This window comes from Pan troglodytes, chromosome 1 (assembly GCF_028858775.2).
Source record: "Pan troglodytes isolate AG18354 chromosome 1, NHGRI_mPanTro3-v2.0_pri, whole genome shotgun sequence".
Classification (NCBI taxonomy): domain Eukaryota; kingdom Metazoa; phylum Chordata; class Mammalia; order Primates; family Hominidae; genus Pan; species Pan troglodytes.
This window is the reverse complement of record NC_072398.2, coordinates 111,673,274-111,694,051: the sequence shown is the minus strand read 5'-3', so window position 1 is coordinate 111,694,051 and position 20,778 is coordinate 111,673,274. Positions and strand designations below refer to the sequence as shown.

Here is a 20,778-nt window from a genome sequence, read left to right as displayed (position 1 = left end):
CATTTTCCATCAGAATGACTATATATGGTACTACAGTTTGTGTACTACACAACTCGTGGGGACTTGGTTTATATCCCAGTCTTTGGTGCTTTCTGTAGTTGTGTACATTATAAACTATAAAAATTAGATACTAATCTAGAATCCTTCTTGAAGGTGTGGATTGTGTCATTTATGCTGTATCCTCTATTTCATGGCTGACATGTAGTCAGTTTGTTGTGTTGACTCTGGTGCTATTTTTAGTTATTTAGCCTCTATGTGTTACCTCAACAGTTTATCCATTCTGATAAGTCCTGGAACACTAGCAGGTGAAGGGACAGATGATCTTTCTTCTCATATTAGCATGTATTCAAGTATCTCTAACCAAGTCAGAATGTATAAGATGATAGATTGTATATTAGTTTTCTGTTGCTGCTGTAACAAAATTACCACAAACTTAGTGTTTTAAAACAGCACCTGTCTTACTGTTTTACCATTATGGAGGCCAGCAGTTTGAAATCCCTTTCACTGGGCTAAATTCAAAAGTGGTGGCAGGACTGGTCCTTCTGGTGTCTCTGGGAGAAAATCCATTTCCTTGTCTCTTTCAGCTTCTAGTGGTTGCCTGTCTTTCTTTTCTCCGGCTTCTTCCTTCATCTATAAAGCGCATCACTCTACTCCCTGCGTCCATTGTTATTATAATTGCCTTCCACTCTTCTGTAGTCTTACCTTCCTCTTCCTCCCCCTGATAAGGTCACTTGATCACGTTTAGGACCCGCTGGACAAACCATCTCCAGAGCCTTAATCACATCTGTAAAGTCCCTTTTACCATGTAAATTAATATTCATAGTTTCCGAAGATCAGGATCTGGATTTCTTTTGGGGCAATTATTCAGCTAACCACATATTGTAATGAGGAAGCACTTCTTGGGAGGCATCATAATGCTTGTTTTTTCTTTTCCTAAATAGAGTATCACTTTTACCCAAATGGAATAACTCGCTGGGTTATTTTACTGAGCTCTTGATGCTCATTTCTTTGGTCTTCTCTGTGATGAATTAATGTTTCTATATGGACATCATGCACAATTTCTTTATTCCTGAAGAATATTTTAAAATGTTGTTATTTTATGTTGTAGTTGGTGTAATACGGTGCCCAGTATGCCGCCAAGAATGCAGACAGATAGACCTTGTGGATAATTATTTTGTGAAAGACACATCTGAAGCTCCTAGCAGTTCTGATGAAAAATCAGAACAGGTATGCTTCTCAATTTTTCTTTATATTCCTATCTTGATATCAAACTGTAAGTTATAAGAAAAACATGTTTGGATAGTTAAGTCATTTAGGGTGGTTCTGCTATGGATTCCTGTTTCAAATAGAAAGTTAAAGATAGCTTTCTTATATACTCTCAAACTTAGTTAAATGAGACTAAAGCTATTACTTAAAATGTCAAATTTGGGCCAGGCATGGTGGCTCACGCCTGTTGTCGCAGCACTTAGGGAAGCTGAGGTATGAGGATTGCTTGAGCCCCGGAGTTCGAGACCAGCTTGGGCAACATAGTGAGACTCCATCTCTATAAAAAATAAAAGTACTAGCCGGGCGTGGTGGCATGCGCCTTTAGTCCCAGCTACTTGGGAGGCTGAGGTTGGAGGATTGCTTGAGCCCAGGAAGTTGAGGCTGTAGTGAGCCGTGATTGCACTACTGCTGTCCAGCCTGGGTGACAGAGCGAGAGCCTGTCTCAAAAAAAAAAAAAAAAAAGTCAAATCTGCACAGACTTTGTGTTCTCAGCCTTAGATTTTTACCTACATGAATGATCTGTAAGGAAAAGGATTTTGTTGAAGATAAATGGATAACAAAATAATTTTATTCTGTGTACAGTGAAATAGTATATTGAAGAACAAGTTTTTTTTTTTTTTTTAGATCTAGATTTTATGTATTTAATTTAGATTAGTGCTTATTTCTTCTTTTAGGTATGTACTAGTTGTGAAGACAATGCAAGTGCAGTTGGCTTTTGTGTAGAATGTGGAGAGTGGCTATGTAAGACATGTATCGAAGCACATCAAAGAGTAAAATTTACTAAAGATCACTTGATCAGGAAGAAAGAAGATGTCTCAGGTAAGATAGATGCATTGTAATCATTACAATGATTACAGTTAACCTCCTTCTTTTGCCCCTATTGAATTTTCTACTTATTCTTTATAAACTTTGGATAGCAACATCAATAGGAATTTAGAAAACTAGACAAAAATTTTATGTTTGGTTAAAAAATATTTGTTTTATTTTGCTACAGAGTCTGTCGGAGCATCTGGTCAGCGCCCTGTTTTCTGCCCTGTACACAAACAAGAACAGTTGAAACTTTTCTGTGAAACATGTGATAGATTGACATGTAGAGACTGTCAGCTATTGGAACACAAAGAACATAGGTACAGAAATCATAATTGCTTACCAGGAAATACTATAAAAAGTGCTTGTAAAGTCATTCTTCTTCTTAAAGCAAATATTGATTATATGTTTGTGTCTTAATCTTTTAAATCTGAATTTTACATATTTTAATTTCTTGAGCAATATATGTTTTGGTAAATTATTTAAAGATTTCCACATTTATATCTAATTGTCTTATGAATGTTTGTTAAAATGTATCATTTTGTAGGTTTGGGTTTACAAGAATGGAGTTATATTATGCATTTGTTTGCTACTCCTGTGATTCAAATAAGCTTTTTCTTGGTGTCCTATAGTATTTTGGGCTGTAATCTACAAAAGCAGTACTCTTTTAAACATCAAATCACAAATACACTGATTTCATGTTACATATAAAATTTGTAGAAAAGCTAGGGATTTATGAACAACTAAGCAGAGTTACTGACCCTCTAATACATACCTTTGTATTTTAGCCTTGTACCCTCAGAATTCAGTAGTATTCATTTACTAGGAGTGTGTTTCATATGAACGGTTTGGAAACTGTACAAAAATTTCTAGTCAGTTGTGTAACAATATCCTTCAGTAAATTTCTCCAGCTTGCATGGCATCTGTTTATTACAAGTAAAAAGATGGTGTCACCCATAGTCCAGAATTTTCCAAAGTGTTTTTCAAACAACAGTTTTTATGGCTGGATGGGAATAGATTTTATTAATCTATTGCCAAAAATGTATAAGAGAACTTGGGTTAACCACACTTAAATGTGTTTCTTAACGATATGATTTCTTAGAGTTTTTAGTTCATTAGAATTCATTGAAGTTTATTAGAGCCTTCTTAAAGAGGGGATACAGTAATCCCAATTGCCAACCATTATTGCAGCCTTACTTTGTGCCAGGTACATTTCTGAGTGCTGAATATGTATTTAATTCACACCAACTATCCATGAGGTTTAGGTACTAGTATTATGACTGTTTTAAGTGTAAGAGAACCTACTCACAGAAGGCTGTAGTAATCTGTACAAAGTCTCATAGTAATTGGTAGTACCAGGATTTGAATACAGGTAGTCAGACTCCAGATCTCTTCTTAACCCATATGCTCATTTTCTTCCATAGGGTATAGAGAATATAGAATGCAGAATGTCTCAAATTTGACTATATAAAGGTAGTGCTTTTTGTTCTTTTTCGAGGTATCTCTCACAGCTTTACAGTATATTTATTAAATTTTTGTACTCTTAATTTGTTCAGAAATGTCTTAACCTATAACTTGGCTGAAATTTTAGATTGTCTGCTAACAGTCTCAGTAAGACATTAGATTACCTTTGTCACAGCTGCAGTCAGATCTTTTTTTGAGTGTTAGATTTCTTATAGCTTTTTAAGTTGGTGGTGAGAGGCAAAAAGAAAAGGAAGATGTCATACTTTTCCTCATTAAAGAATAGCTTCAGCGGCATTGCCACCTCAAAGTTTAACCATTATCCTTCCCTTTCTTTTACCATTTTCCTTTACCACTTATATCTAAGTCCTTATTATCTCTTGTATAATTAAAAAAAAATGTTTTTTTCCTCCTCCTATACTCACACAACACACAGCACTTCTGTGACCATGTGTGTGACCAGTTTCCCCTCATATTGACTGATTCTCGCCAGCTTGGTGTCCAGAAATTCAGTTCAGTTCTGTCGCCGTCTACCTGGAGTTAGAGTCAGGTCCCACAAGTTAAGGGCTCAGTCCTGCAAACTGCCATTCCACTTCAAATACCAGTCGTTAAGTCCCACCTTCTGGTACTTAAAAAATATATATATATTTAAAAGACAGGTTCTTGCTCTGTCACCCAGGCTGGAATGCAGTGGCATGATCATAGCTCACTGCAGCCTCAAACTCCTGGCCTGAGGCTGTCCTCCCTCCTCAGCCTCCCAAAGTGCTGGGATTACAGATGTGAGCCACTGAGCTTGGCCCCGGCCTCTGGTATTCTGACTGACTTACTGTAAATTGGGGGTGGGGCGGGGCGGTTCCCACGACCCCTTCCTTGAGTTTGGTCATTTGCTGGAATGGGTCACAGAACTCAGGGAAGCATTTAACTTACTACTGCCAATTTATTACAAATTACAGCAATTACGACAATTTAAAGATCTTAATTGGTTTTATTTGTGATTTTAGATTTGAGCAATACTTCATTCCATAAAATAAAACAAGTGTTTCAGTGAACTGAGCAGAGGAGCTTGGTTTTATAGACAGAGAGGGACTGAGGAAAGCAAAAACAAAGAATAAAAAGTGGATTGGTCATTTCAAAGTTACTTTCCTAGTAAGGCTGGAGAAGGGCAGAACAATAGAGAAATAATTTATTGGCTAACATCAAGTTACCTCAGGTTACCTTTTGTTGTAAGGATTAAAGACATCAGCACCGTAGGAGAGGTTTACCAAAAAAAAAAAAAAAAAAAAAAAGGTTGCGGGGGGTGTTAAACACAGGGAGCCTCATTATCATGCCAATTGAAACAGGCTTATTTGGGAAATTAGGGTGTTATCTCTCTCCTCATTTCTTGGATGGTCTGATAACTCATTTTCAGTTTGATGAACTCAGCATGAAGGACTCCATTTTGATTTTTTTTTTTTTCTATTTCAACAGTTTCAATGAAAGTTTTTATATAAGATTACTTTATTCCTGCATCTTCTCAATTGTTTCTTCCTTGTATTTTGGCCTTTTCCTTTCTTACTTGGTGAGATTTGACTTTTTGTTCAAGGATCTTTTTGCGGTCTTTGTCCAGTTTTAACCTAGTGATAACCACTATGCTGGCGTGAATGCCTACGTGGACAGTTGTGCCATTAGCCTTTTCCCATGGCACCTGTTCAGTGTTGATGATATATTTCAAACTTCGACTAAATTGCCAGTTTGCTGACCTTTATAGTGTCCTCGCACAATCTGAAATTTATCATCCTTTTGTATGGGCATGGAATGAACGTTGTACTTCTGTCTTAGCTCTTAGGAAAGAGGGGAGGACATAATCTTCCTATGAATGTGGGAAGGTGCATTGAAACACCTTTTGTGGTTCTTGCTTCAGTCAGAAGTTACAAAGGGATTAAACTTTATTTTGGCCACTCTTGCTTCAGCAGTGGCCACAAAGGGGAAGAGAACTATATGCTACTTCTGGTTCTATCTGTATTTTGATTTTTAGGCTGATCTGTTGGGGCCTAGTGCAGGAGCTTAGTCCAGAACAATGTCCTCCTGTAATTTTTGTTTAACTGTATATATATGGAGAGAGAGAATTTTTCTTATTTTTTGAAGAGACGGGATCTCACTCTGTTGCTCAGGCTGGACTCAAGCTCTTGGGCTCAAGTGGTTCTTCCACTTCAGTGTCCCACATACCTGGGACTAGAGATGTGTACCACTAGACAACATTTTATTTAATTTTTTAAAAGAGGTTAGATCTTGCTATGTCGCCCAGGCTGGATTTAAACTCTTAGGCTCAGATGATCCTCCTGCCGCAGCCTCACCAGTAGCTGAGATTACGGGTGCATATCACCATGCCCAGCTCAACAATATTTTAAAGAATACAAATGAACAACTGGATGAAGAGATGCATAGGGTGAAGTATGTGGGAAGGGGTACAGAGTTTCCACAACACTCTGTGGTAGATGCCTTATCCTCCACGTGTTCAGTAACCTGGAAGCTCTCCAACCCTTGCTCTTTCAGGTTTTTATGGAGATTCATTATTTAGGGATGCGTGATTAAATTGTTGATCGTTTGTGATCATCTCAGCCTTCAGCCCTTCTCTTCCTAGGTTAGGAAGTAGGGCTGAAAGTTCCAACTGTTTAATTATCTGGTTGGTTCCCCTGGCAGCCAGCACCCATCCTGATGGGTCTGGGAGTCCCCAGCCATTGGTCATTTTGTTAACATACAAAAATATACTTATTTCAGAGATTCTGAGGGTTTTAGGAATTGTATGCCAGGAATAGGGACAAAGACCAGAACAAATATATACTAAAATATCACACATTTCTTCTCTTTTGTTCATGCTTTCATTTTATTTTCTCTGGATGGACTCTTGCAGAAACCATGTCATTGGACTTAAAAGCCAGCCTCCCATTACTACAACACATTTACAACTATTCTCCCTACTTTGAGTTTAACTCTGTTAAATTCATCCTGTCTATATTGCTGCCAGGGTTATTTTGCTAAAGTATAGTTGAGCCCCCATTAAAAAAATACTTAACAGTAACCAAAGTTTAAGTGTTCAGTATGTTATCACCCAGCCAGATTCTCCTTTTCTCCCTGTCCAGAAAAAGTCAATACACTGAGACAGCAGGAGGTGTAGCAGAGAAAGAGTTTAATAATTGCAGAGTGGCTGAGCAAGGAGGATGGGAGATATTTGAGAAATATTTCTCAAATTCCAACTCCTTGAGAATTTGGAGATGAGGGTTTTTAAAGGATAGTTTGGTGGGCAGGGGCTAGGGAATGGGTGCTGCTGATTGGTTGGGTCAGGGATGAAATCATAGAGGTGTCAAAACTGTCTTTGTGCAGTGAGTTATGCTGAGTCACTTCCTGAGTAGGGGTCACAGGACCAGTTGAATTAGTCTCTTGGTATGGATCACCAGCCTGGGTGGTAGCAGTTAGTCCAGCAGAATGCGGAGTCTGAAAAATATCTCAAACACTAGTCTTAGATTTCACAATAGTGATCTTATCTATAGGGGAAGTTAGAAATCTTGTGACCACTTGCTAGTGACTCCTGAGCAATAAGCAATTATAAAAAACAAGACAGGGAACAATGGTTGCTGTTTATGCCTAAATCTTAGCAGAATTTAGGCTCCTACTGTAATTCTAACCTTATAGCCTTTCATTAGCTTTACAAAGGTGGTTTCAGTCCCTGAACAAGGAGGGTATTAGTTTCAGGAAGAAACTATTATGCTTGCTTTAAACTATAAAATAAATTCCTCCCATAGTTAGGTTGGCCCACATATGGGAATGAGCAAAGACAGCTTGTGAGGTTAGAAGCAAGGTGGAGTCAGTTGTGTTAGATTTCTCTCACTGTTATAATTTTGCAAAGGCAGTTGCAAGTATAACATACATTATTGAATTTTACCAGTGTCTTTCTCTTCATTGTCTGTTCAAAGTTACGAAACAGTCCACAAGATCACCATTACTTCTGACACCAACTGCAGAGTTCCGTGAAAACCCAAACATAAGGGAAAATCACATGCCCGCTGAGTTGATTTTTTACCTTCTGTAAGCACAGTGGTGGCCCTCCAAACAAGATGCTGTCCATTCACCTTGGAATTGTCCATAAACCAAACTGCTCTTTACTGATTAATAGAAAGTAGTTTATAGTGTAGCACCCATCCGATCACAGGATCAGCAGCTCTTCAGGTAGTTTCAAAGTCAGCCTTAGGGAAAAAGAAGCTACCTGCTTATAAGTATAATGAGTACCTCTTTGCATTCTCCTGGTTGTAAATCCTGTGCAAACTATTTCTATTTTATAGGGAACTCTTCTGGACACTGCCTTCCTTATTAGTGTTTCTCCGACATCACCTAAGATATTATGGCTGTTTTGAATTTCAGGATTATTTTATGTCCTTCAGTCATAGATTCAGTCTCAGTTAATGCCTGTAGTAGCTATTTTTTTCTACAGTGTTGTACATTGTACTATGGCATCCGGACATCTTCTGGTCCAAAAATCCTAGTGGTTGCTGCTGGGTGGCACTCATAGGGTTTTGCCCATAAGCTGTAGTCTGCATTAGTATGTGTGGCTGACACTTCCCAAAATCATGGCGGAATGTCCATAGGGCCGGACATGGACAAAACCATGGCGGATCATAGGGCTGGAAAGTATTTAGAGAGACTACTTTCTGCAGTTCAGATACAGCCTGTCTTTGATCAGGCCTCATTGAAATGTAGGCCTCTTTTTGGGAGTTTTATTGATAGGAGCAAGCAGTATTCCCAGATATGGAATATGTGTCCTTCAAAACACGGATATACCCAACCAAACACTGGGCTTCTTATTTAGTGCTGGGGTAGGTGGCTACAGCAGTATATTTTTCTTTCTCTGTTGAGTGTCACAGGATGCTTCTACTCTGGTTATTTCTAAGGATTTTTTCACCATTTAGGCATGCCGTTAGACCTTTGCTGGATTTATCATACAGCTCCTGTTGGTCACATGTCATCACTGCTTTTTTCCCCTAATTCCCCAAACTTTTTATCACCATTGCATTTAAATTAGTCCTGCCTTGGTCTTCAGTTTCTGATAATATCATGACATCATCAGTATACTATATTATTACATGTGGGGACCCGAATCAACTCTAAATTTCTCCTAATCAAATTATGACAGTAAGCTGGTGAGTGGAAATAACCCTGTGGTGATAGAGTAAGTGTAAATTGGGATCTCTCCCACTCAAAGGCAAATTGTGGTTGGTTCTTTTTGAGGATGGAGGTAAAATAAAAAAAGAAATTCACAAGATTAGTCCCTGAGTACTGTTTTCCTTTGGCCTGCTATATATTTTATATGTTTTTTGTACTGTTGAGACCATATTAGGAACTGCTGATGCTATGGCGGAACTACTTCAGGCTTTCATAGTTCACTGTTAGTCTCCATGAGCCATCTACTTTTTTCATAGGCCACACAGGATTATTGTACAAAGAATTCATTGGCACCAGCACTCCGTTGTCTAATTCTTCATTAAAATGGTAATTTCTTTTTGTCCAACAGGTAATTTCATCAGGCAGTACCTTATACTGTCCAAAATTAACAACTTCTGAGGGCCTGGGTGGTTCTGGTGGTTCCTAATTAGCATTTCTCATCAACATTGACCTCAAGGTGAACTTACGTGCTTTCTGTTTTCAATATTAGACAGGTGTACTTTTCAGTCAAACATACTGTCTCTCCCAATAGTACATTCAGGTAATGAAGACGTAACCACCTCACATAAAGGCAGCTGAGACATTCTAGTTTTAATCTAAATGTTTACCTTAATCCCATTAGCTGTCACCTTTCAATTTAACCTTAACACCTGTTAGGACTTCAACAAGATTTAGAATTATGGTGCCTTGGGCCTCCCTGTCAAGGAGTTTTAGTAAGGTCTCTTATCTACCCCTGGCATTTTTACCCACACGTGTATATTGCCTTAGTTCCCCAGTTGCTGGTTGACCTCTCTGTCTTCATCTTGAGTAATCTGCCAGACTATTGCCCCAGGCAATTTGAGGTCAGGTTGCTTATTGTCATCTTTGTTCCCTGGCTTTTTAAATCTTCCCAAACTGGGGTAAAATACAGCATAGTTAGTTTAAGGCCCTTTAATGTTGGGAACTAGCTGGGGCTCTCATTGGTCTATCCAGTCCCATGGTAATGCTGCATTAAGACCTTTGTTTCAATTCCATCCGTGTTCAATTTATTCATCCCATTTTAAAACAACCATCTGTAGATTTCCATCTTCCTGGGATAAATTCCTTGACCTCTACTCTACTATTTCCCTGTTTTCTTATGACTTAACTCTGATTTTCTTAGCATCTGTTAAGACCCGTAAAGGGAAGCTTAGACAATACTTCTGATAAGGCTTCTCAGATTATTGCTAGATTTTACAGCAGTAAGGTTACATGGGGGTATCCATGCAAAAGGGGCCCCCTCAATCACAGTATTTACCATATACCATAAGGCATACTGAGTCATAGTCATGTCACTCATAGTCATCTCCTGACTATCCCATCATCATGTCAGTCCAGTGTAGCTTGCATAAGAAGCTTATCAGCTGCTTATTCTGGGGAGTTCAATTTGGCATTTATAGGAGGAGGAGGATAGTTGCCCTTTTCAAGGTAAACACACTTTACAGTGGCTTTTATATCTAGTCCACTGGGCTAGCTGTCCCCTTGGGAATAACCTGCTGGTGTGTCTTGTTAGCCTTGAGAAGCTACCTGCTTATAAGTATAATGAGTACCTCTTTGCATTCTCCTGGTTGTACAGTAGTGAGCTGTGGGTCTCGCTTCAACCTAGACACACTCTTCCATTCTACAGCATTAAAAACCAAAGATACTGTGCCTCTAAGTCAATCACTGTCACAGTCCATTTTAGTAAAGGTTTTTATTCCAGAAGCTGATAGTGTTGATCAACAAAATGAGACAATTTGTACTATAATCCCTGGTTTCAGTAGTTTCTTGGTTTTGTCTTTCTCATACCTAGACTACCTCGTTGTAACTGGAGGTCACAGACATGCTATCTAATGTTCCAGCATAATTTTTCCTTTTGGAGTGACCCTGAGACTAGTGACTGCAGCCCAGACTGGCTGAAGTCTGAGCTTGGCCCAGTGTCAGGATCTGTCCTAACATTCTCTTGTATTTTCATTTTAGCTAGTACAGGTAGCAGTAACAAAGGAATTGTTTCATTAACTTTTTTTTTTTTTTTTTTTTTTTAGAGAAGTCTTGTGCTATTGCCCAGGCTTCGAGTGCAGTGGCTCACTGAAGGCTTGAATTCCTGGGCTCAAGCAGTTCTCAAGCAGACTCCTGAGTAGTTGGGACTACAAGCATGTGCCACCACATCTGGCTAATTTTTTATTTTTTTTGTAGAGATGAAGACTTCCTATGTTGCCCAGGCTGATCTTGAACTCCTGGGCTCAAGCAGTCCTTCCTCCAGGACCTCTCAAAGTACTTGGTATATAGGCATGAGCCACCATGCCTGGCCTACTTTTTTTCTTATTAGTTTGCATTTCCTTGTTTTTCTGGTGGTTCAACTCCTCAGGAATTGGGTCTACCATTTCTAAATTCCATTGGTAATTTTTACCTCTAGTAACTGCAGCTGCAGTTATACAACCATACCATGACTGGGTACCCATCCAAGAATTAAAGGTTTATCAATTCCCACCTTCTCATCCTCCCTCTTCGCAAACCACCTGTTTTAGTAAGCCAGGGTCATTCAAGTGATCCCACTTCTGATGCTAACTATAAAATTAGAGAGTAATCCACGAGACTCCTTTCACTTCTGACGCCACTTGTAAGATCAAGATTCCCTAAAACTACACTCAGGTTTGATAATTTGCTAGAATTTACAGAACTCACTGCAAGCTGTTATACTCACAGTTATGTTTATTACAGTGAAAGGATACAGATTAAAATCATCCAAGGGAAAGATGCACAGGGCAGAGTCCAGGAGAGTTCCAAATGTGAAGTTTCCAGTTGTCTTCTCCCAGTGGAGCCATGGACATCATAAACACCTCCTGATAGTGATGTGTGACAGTGTGCACAAAATATTGCCAGCCATGGAATCTCACCTAAACCTTGGTGTCCAGAATTTTTATTGGGTCAGTCTCTGTCACATAGATGTGGTTCACCGGCCACATGGTAGACCTCAGTCTCCAGGACAGCTCCTCCTGAGGTTGATCTGAGACTGTGTGACCCAGAGCTCCCACTGTAAATCAGATTGTTGACACAGACTATCTAGCTTGGCTCAAGTCCCCAGGCAAACAAAGATAATTTCACCAGGCAGGACATTTCACGGGGTTAGAGATTACCTGCCAGGGACTGAAGGCAAAGGCTAGATCTCTCTTTGGGCAAAGTTAACTTTTTTACTAAACAATCTCTTATCTTCCACTTACACTCTAGTAGCAAGAACCCTCTACCTAACCCTCCAACTTTGTACATGCGGTTTCTTAGACCTCTATTTATTAGGAGAGCCATTTAACCTTAAAACGAGTTCACCTCTTTGTATCTTTTTTTTTTTTTTTCCTGAGACAGACTCTCTCTGTTGCCCAGGCTGGAGTGCAGTGGCATGATCTCGGCTCACTGCAACCTCTGCCTCCTGGATTCAAGTGATTCTCATGCCTCAGCTTCCCGAGTAGCTGGGATTACAGGTGGACATCACCACGCCTGGCTAATTTTTGTATTTTTAGTAGAGATGCAGTTTTGCCATGTTGGTCAGGCTGGTCTCAAACTCCTGGGCTTAAGTGATCTGCCCACCTCGGCTTCCCAAAGTGCTGCGGTTACAGGCATGAGCCACTGTGCCTATCCACTTCTGTGTGTCTTAACTAACGCTTTCTGCTCCATTCTTTTCCCTCCCTACAACACCCCCTCTTCCTCGCTCTGGACTTAAGGACTTTTAGGGCGAGTTCTTTAAGAATCTCAATTTCTTATATGCTTATTGATTCAGTCAGGTCCTCTGTCTCTTCTGGGTTGTTTGTTTTTAGGAGACAGGGTGTCTTGCTCTGTCACCCAGGCTGGAGTGTAGTGGCATGATCATAGCTCATTGTAACCTTGAACCTCCTGGGCTCAAGTGATCCTCCTGCCTCAGCCTTCCAAATTGTTATGACTACAGGTGTATACTACCATCCCTGGCTAATTTTTTTTTTTTTTTTTTTAAGAGATGGGGTCTTGCCATGTTGCCCGGGTCTTGAACTCCTGGCCTCAAGCAGTCCTCCTGCCTTGGCCTCCCAAATTGTTGGGATTACACTTATAAGCCACTGCACCCAGCTCCCATCTCTTCTTGAGTCAACTTTGCAATTGTGATAATTTATATTTTGTTAGAAAATTATTTAGTAGAGGTTAAAAAATGTTGAATTAAACATTAAGATTTTATGAAGATCTGTAGTTATATCTTACGATTGTTTATTATTATTATTATTTTTTTGAGACAGAGTCTCACTCTGTTGCCAGGCTGGAGTGCAGTGGCGTGATCTGGGCTCACTGCAACCTCCGCCTCCCGGTTTCAAGCGATTCTCCTGCCTCAGCCTCCTGAGTAGCTTGGACTACAGGCGCACACCACCATGCCCAGCTACTTTTTGTATTTTTAGTAGAGACGGGGTTTCACCATGTTGGCCAGGATGGTCTCAATCTCTCGACCTCGTGATCCACCCACCAGTGCTGGGATTACAGGCATGAGCCACCATGCCCAGCCTGTTTATGATGTTTTCTAGCTGAGTTTATTTCCTGTTCTTTATTAAATTGGCCATAAGTTTGTGGTCTTTATTGGTCATTTTAGTGACCCAGTTTTTTAATTCATTTATTCTATTCTTTAGAAGTGTTCTGATCCTCACAGTTTTCTTTTATCTTTATTAATTTTTTGCTTAGTTTGATTTTGCTGTATTCTTTTTAGAATCTTATGTGAAACCTCAGTTAATCAAAAAGATCTGAATTTTCCTCTGAATTTAGCTTCATTCCATAATCATCCATTTATACAGTCTAAAACTGTGTTTTGTTTTTTCTTGCCTCTCCCTGCTTTTTAAAATTTTTGTTTAAATTAAAATAATTGCTGCATAGTGAAAAAGATGAGCTGTGTTTTGTGTGTGTATCTTTTAAGTGAAATATACTGCCAACTTTATAAGGTTGTTGTGAGGATTACAAGTACTGAGAATTGTACCTATAAAGTGCTTAGCATAGTAAGCACTCAATAACAGTTTAGCTATTATTGGCTGTTATTACAGTTGCAGCCCACATGTTTTATTTTTTTCTCTTTATTTAAATTTTTTTTTTAATTGAAGTCTTCGATTTACTTTATGGCTTTAGAAGTTGTTTTGAAAAAGGAAAGCAGCTATAGAACTGCATGAAATTTTGTACCTGAGAACATTACTAGGTTTCTAGATAAACCATGGGGTTTTTCCATCTCCCTCCAAAAATTCTATTCACATTAAAGGAATTAAAAAATCTGTAGACTTATAAAGACTAAGAATGGGAGAAGAGACATCAATGGGGATTTCAGTCCTTTTTTTTTTTTTTTTTAAAGCAGGGTAATGAATGGAAGATTTGGTGGATCTAATATTTGGCCTAATGGGATTGAATGATCTAAGGCCATGCAAAGGAGATATGAAGGAAGCCAATCAATATATTTCTCAGGAACCTGTAATACCTAGTACCTAGAGATGATAGGTGTCACAAAAATTGGACCTATTCTCTGGAGAAATAAAATCAGAGAGGCACTGGACTTGGGGATATTAGGTCCACATGGGGAGGAAGTACCAGGCTGAAATCAGGGAGATTAAATCTGCCCATTAAGCTCTGGGGACCTTCAGTCTCCCTGACTTGCTTCCATATTGCTAGTAATGGCGCTTTTTCATTTCACTGTCCCTTCCTACCTCTCTTTTAGGATTTAGAGACCTTTTCACCCTCGGAAGAATATTTAAAAGAAAAAAATTACGAGTTCCAGCAGACCAGTATAAATTATAGAAAAAAGAAAACAAATGTTGGGAAATTATTAGATAACTATTGCAAGAAATTCATCTAAGAATGTAGAGTCACCAGGATAAAATGTCCCATTTAATGCCCAGAACAATGATTTTTAAAAAGACCCATATCAAGGTGTATAACATCATAAAATGATAGTATGCTATGGATTAAGGTTAAGATCAGTGAAGTTTCCAAAACCAGCAATGAAATAGGAATCAAAATAGGAACGTTAGGCCAGACATGGTGGCTCATACCTGTAGTCCTAGCACTTTGGGAGGCCAAGGCAGGCAGATCACTTGAGCTCAGGAGTTCAAGACCAGCCTGGGCAACATGGTGAAACCCCATCTCTACTAAAAATACAGAAAAATTCTAGTAAATTTTTAGTTTCCAAAGCCAGCAATGAAATAGGAATCAAAATAGGAATGTTAGTCCGGGTGTGGTGGTGCATGCTTGTAGTCCCAGCTACTCGGGAGGCTGACGCACGAGAATCACTTGAACCCAGGAGGTAGACGTTGCAGTAAGCTGAGATCATGCCACTGCACTCCAGCCTGGGTGACAGATTGAGACTTTGTCTCCAAAAACAAAACAAAACAAAACAAAACAACAGGATTGTTAAAAGAAAGTCGGGAGATGAAGGGCAAAGGTTTTCAATCTAGAATTCTCTTTTTTTGAGACGGAATTTTGCTCTTGTTGCCCAGGCTGGAGTGCGATGGTGCGGTCTTGGCTCACTGCAACCTCTGCCCCTGCTGGGTGCAAGCGATTCTCCTGCCTCAGCCTCCCAAGTAGCTGGGATTACAGGCGTGAGCCACCATGCCCAGCCTTGATCTAGAATTCTGTAGCTAAAGTATAAATCAATGTGAGAATAAAATGTAGACATGTATCATCATGCAAGTATTGAGAAGCTTTGCCTCTTATGTACCTCTTTTTGGAAAGCCATTAGAGAATGTGATTCACCAAAATAAGTTAGTAAACCAAGAAAGTAAAAGGTAAGGGAATGCCTAAAATGACAGCCATGGGGTAAGATAATTTAGAATGAGGAATGAAAACTGAGGATCCTATGAAGAAGGTCTCCAGGAAAAAAATGGAACCATGTTTATTAAATTTGTTATATTGGGTCATTTGAAAAATAATGCTGACAAGTTTGGCATGTGGTAGTTCATGAGAAACATTAGCGATTGCAGCATGGGGCAAGATGGAATAAATTTGGAGAGAATATATTTTGGAGAAATGTATTTATTTCTCCTGAAATGAATAGTCACTTTAAGACCACACTCTCTTACTCTTCAATCCTCGTTTGAGGTGGAGATAGGGTTGACTCGCTGAAACTAGAATTTCTTTTCCATTGACAGTTTTACAAGAGGAAGACCCAAACTGCATCCTTCATTACCACCACCATTTGCAGCCTCTCCATCATTATCAGCCTTGTATCTACTAGACTAATATTGTTACATTTTTTATCTGTATTTTTCTGTTACCCAAGAGAGTGCCACAAGTGCCACACTCCCAGACGTCCCCTCATCTGTCACACTTTAATTCCATAGGCTCTACATGTGCCTGATTCTGCCACTTTGTCCTTTGGAATTGTTGGCATGTCATCAGAATCCGCATATCCCCAGCCTCTTTTTTGATCCTTTCTTTGCTTTATTTGGCATAATGGACACTGCTTCTCTTGCAACTGTCGTGACTGGTGACTTTTTTTTTCTTTCACATCTCATGTATGCCTGGAGGTATGAGATACGTCTTTTTACCATTTTTTTAGACCATTCTTTCTTTTTACTCCCTGAAATATCCGGATTTTAATTTCATGTCATCACCCATAACCTCTCATTGCTGCTGTCATCTAAAAACCCTTGGGTCATTCCCCTTCATCTCTCAAAGGTTTTTTTCCCTAACTCAGTGGTAAACTGTAGAATGCTACTATTAAGTCCTAGCAATTTTAATATATGTGGATTTGATCCTTCAGACACTCTAGTCTTTGTGTTCTTTGACCTCCTTTCCAGTGTTCTTGTCATTTACACTGCTGTAGCCACTCATATGCATAGTCATATACTAGATCTTATCATTTGTAATAATTCTATTCAATTTTAAGCATTCCTCTCTGTGGCCACATCTGTTACTCCAGCTCATTCTGCTTAGTACGAAACTTCTACAATTATTCAACCACACAGTGACTTTTATTTTAATCCATTGATCCTACTACCCTTTCACTTTACCTCATCCCTTTGTGATCTCATTTAACTCCTTCCTTATTTAATGTCATGGCTAATCAGTTTAATCACTCCCTTGCATTTAGCCTTGACTCCCATATCCCACTTTTTGAATTCACTTGGCATAACTACAGTCCTGATTAAACTCGACTTCCTTCCTATCATATTTTGTTTATCCAGCTGAATATCACAGGAGAAAAACACATTCTAGCATAATGATACCAATAGGTCACATTCTCAATTCCTGACCACTTCCCTCAAGTAGACCCTTAATGTTGTCTGGAAGTCATATTGTATATTCATACCTTTCCCTCTTTTAAATGTCAAATACTTCATCCTCACTCTGAAATACTGGCATTTGCTTCCAACTTCACTGAGAAAATTGAAGCTATCAAAAGAGAACTACAGACTCCCTCTACCACATCTACTTTTCCAACAAGCACCTGTACCCATATTTCTACATTTCTGTTATCTTAGCTGAACTCTCTTCCTTTAGAAAGCTAATTTCTCTACTTATACACTGAGTTCCATCCCCTCTCATGTAGCCAATGACATTGTTTCAGAAATTTGCCCTTCTTTCTGCTAACCTGTCAGTTTTTCAGTCTCTAACAATTATTCCTATATTTCAGTATGCTGCTGTTTTTCTTCCGTTTTTAAAAATGAAACACGAATCCTTCTCTTTAACTTCCTTTCCTTGCCATCAGAGCTGTCCCTGAAAAACTTCTTGAAAGAATTGCTTGTAATTATGGTCTCTAATTCCTCCTGTCCCATTCTGTCTAAATTTACATACTTTTGACTGTCAGCATTGTACCAACATTGCTCTTTTCAAGGTCATGAATAACCACTACATGACTAAATTTAGAGGTGATTTCTCAGTTTTCATCTTGATACCTTATTGTATCAGCAATATTTCACATGTTTAATGTTCCTTTTAACACATTTATGTACTTGGCTACCAGAAGAACACATTGTTTTCATTTTCTTCCTACTAATTACTGATTACTTTTTCTCAATCTCATTTGCTTATTTTGTTTGTTCTTCTAGGTTGAATATACGAGGGTTTACACCATTATCTATACATATAGTCTTAGGGCTTAAAATGCCATCTATATGTTGTTGATTTCCAAATTTATATTTCTAGCTCATTGTTTATTCCTGAACTTTCAGATTTGTCTGCCCTACAGACTCTGACATCTCCCACTTGAATGTCTACTTTTTCAAACATAACGCTTCCAAAACTCAACTACTGATCACTCTCTCCAAACCTTTTTTCACTGGCAGCCTTTCCTCATCTCAGTTTGGCAGTTGCATTTTTTTTTTTCAGTTGCATAGGCCAAAAATCTTGGCACCATCCTCGACTCTACTTGTTTCTCATACCCAAATCCAAACTTACCAGGAAATCCTTTTGGCTTCACCTTCAAAATATATCACCAACTCCTACCACATACTACCTCTGTTGCCTCTAGCCTGGTCTCTGCCACCATCATTTCTTGCCTAGATTACTGCAGTAGTCTCTATGCTTCTAATGCTACCTCTCTTCCATTTATTCTTAATACAACTGCTAGAGTGAATCCTAAGTTGGGCTGTATCACTCCCCTGCTCAAAACCTGCAGTGACTCTTCAGTCAATCTTTATAGTGGCTTTAAAGACCTTATACACGCATTTTATCTGCTACTACTCTGCCTATCCCTCCATCTCTGCTACAGCTACACTGGCTTTCTTGCTACTTCTCAAACATTTCAACCTTCTGGGTTTAAGCAGTCCTTCTGCCTCAGCCTCCCAAGTAGCTGGGACCACATACAGCTAATTTTTGTAATTTTTATAGAGATGGGGTCTTGCCATGTTGCCTGGGCTGGTCTCGAACTCCTGGGCTCAAGTGTGATCCTCTCGCCTCTGCCTCCCGAAGTGTTGGGATGACAGGCATGAGCCACCATGCCAGGCTCCTTTCTCTGTTTTTTAATTGGAATGTATAATCTTGTTATATTTAATATAACTTGTGATATGGTTAAATCTGCCATTTAGTATTTGTTTTTTATTTCTCTTTTTTTGTGTTTTGTTCTTTTGTTGTCTCTTTGCTGCATTATTTTAAGTTTATAAATAGTTTTTGGTGTTCCATTTTATATCTACTGTTGGCTTTTTAAGCTGTACTTTATTATTTTTAGCGATTGCTGTGGGGATAGTGATATGCAATTTTAACTTAATGTCTACTTAAAATATTGTATGGTTTTAGTAACTTTACAAAAGGATTATTCATTTTACTCAATTACTATCCTTTGTACTATTGCCACATCATTTATTCATGCATTATATACCTTAACATACAATACTTAAAAAAAAAAAAGCTGTCTTTTAAGGAAGTTATGAGAAGAGAAAGTAAAAGCTGGTGTTTCATATTTACCAATTTATTACCATTTCTGTTTCACTTTATTCCTTCCAGTATATATGAGTTTCTGTCTCTTATATTCCTTTGGTCTAAAGAATATTCTCCAGCATTTCTTGTTTTGCAGGTTTGCTGACAATGAATACTCTCATCTTCTTGTCATATGAAAATCCTCAATTTAAGCTGGGCACAGTGGCTCACTCCTGTAATCCCAGCACTTTGGGAAGCTGAGGCAGGTGGATTGCCTGAGCTCAGGAGTTCGAGACCAGTCTGGGCAACATGGTGAAACCCTGTCTACTAAAATACAAAAAATTAGCTGGGCGTGGGAGCATGTGCCTGTAGTCCCAGCTACCTGGGAGGCTGAGGCAGGAGAATTGCTTGAACCCAGGAGGCGGAGGTTGCAGTGAGCTGAGATCACCCCACTGCACTCCAGCCTGGGTGATCAAGCGAGACTCTGTCTCAAAAACAAAAACAAAAAAAATCTTCAATTTAGAAGGATAATTTGCTCTAGAATTCTGGGTGGGCAGTTTTTTCTTTCAACATTGAAAAGATATTGATATTACTACTTTGTATTCTGGCTTCCATTGTTTTGGATGTCGCTCGTATTGTTCCTTCCTGAATGTTTTATGGCTTTTCTCTGGCTGCTTTCAAGATTTCCTCTTTTTCTTTGGCCTTTCCCTTTTGACCATGAAGTTTTTAGATATGTTTGTCTTTCTGTTTATTCTCTGTGGCGTTCGCTGAGCTGATTTTCATCAAATTTGGGAAATTGGCCATTATTCCTCAAAACAGATTTTCCAGCCAGTTGTGGTGGCTCACGCCTGTAATCCCAGGAATTTGGGATGCTGAGGTGAGAGGATCACTTTACCCCAGGGGTTCAAGACCAGCCTGGGCAACATAGTAAGACCCCATCTCTACCAGAAAATTTTTAAAAATTAGCCAGGCATGGCAGTGCATGCTTGTAGTCCCAGCTACTTGGGAGGCTGAGGTGGGAGGATCGCTTGAGGCCAGGAGGTTGAGGCTGCAGTGAGCTGTGATCATGCCACTGTGCTCACTCCAGCTTGGGTGAGAGAGTGAGACCTATCTCCAAAAACAAAAAACACCCCAAGTCTCCCAGGACTTCAGTTACACGTATGTTAGACTATTTGATTTTGTCACAAGGGTCCCTGATGATTGTTCATTTTTCTTGAATTTATTCTCTCCCTCTCTTCTTCACACTGGATACTTTTTATTGATGTATGTTCATGGTCACATACCCTTTCTTCAGACATCTCCCATTTGCTGCTAAGTCCATCCAGTGACGTTTTTCATTTCAGTTATTGTACTTTTCTAGAATTTCCTTTTTTTGTTTTAGTAGTTTCCATCTATCTATTGAGATTTCCTGTCAGTTTGTTCACCAAGAACCTATGTTCATTTAAAGGTTTGAATAAATATACAATAGCCCATTTAAACTTTTAGCTCATTACAGCATCTAGATCATCTTGGTGTCAATTTGTATTGAGTACTTTTTTCTTTGCTGTGAGTTAGGCTTTCCTATTTCTTTGAATGCCTGGTAATTTTTTATTGTGATTTGGACGTTGTGGACAATACACTGTAGAAATTCTAGAAATTTTATCTTCCTCTGAAGACTTGATTTTTCTTGTAGGCATTTAAATTACTGTAAGCTTGTGTATGCTTGGTTTTATGCTT

At 39.0% G+C, this 20,778-nt stretch overlaps 1 protein-coding gene across 2 annotated transcripts in view; it reads left to right on the top strand.

Annotated features, from left to right (window-relative positions):
* TRIM33 (tripartite motif containing 33) overlaps nt 1-20,778 on the top strand; it is a 120,764-nt gene that overhangs the window by 48,239 nt on the left and 51,747 nt on the right. For both annotated transcript variants that reach the window (XM_513668.8, XM_003308304.6), the window contains exons 2-4: nt 1,109-1,227; nt 1,941-2,085; nt 2,261-2,393. In XM_513668.8, the coding sequence (XP_513668.3) occupies nt 1,109-1,227; nt 1,941-2,085; nt 2,261-2,393 (397 nt within the window). The remainder of the gene's footprint in view (nt 1-1,108; nt 1,228-1,940; nt 2,086-2,260; nt 2,394-20,778) is intronic.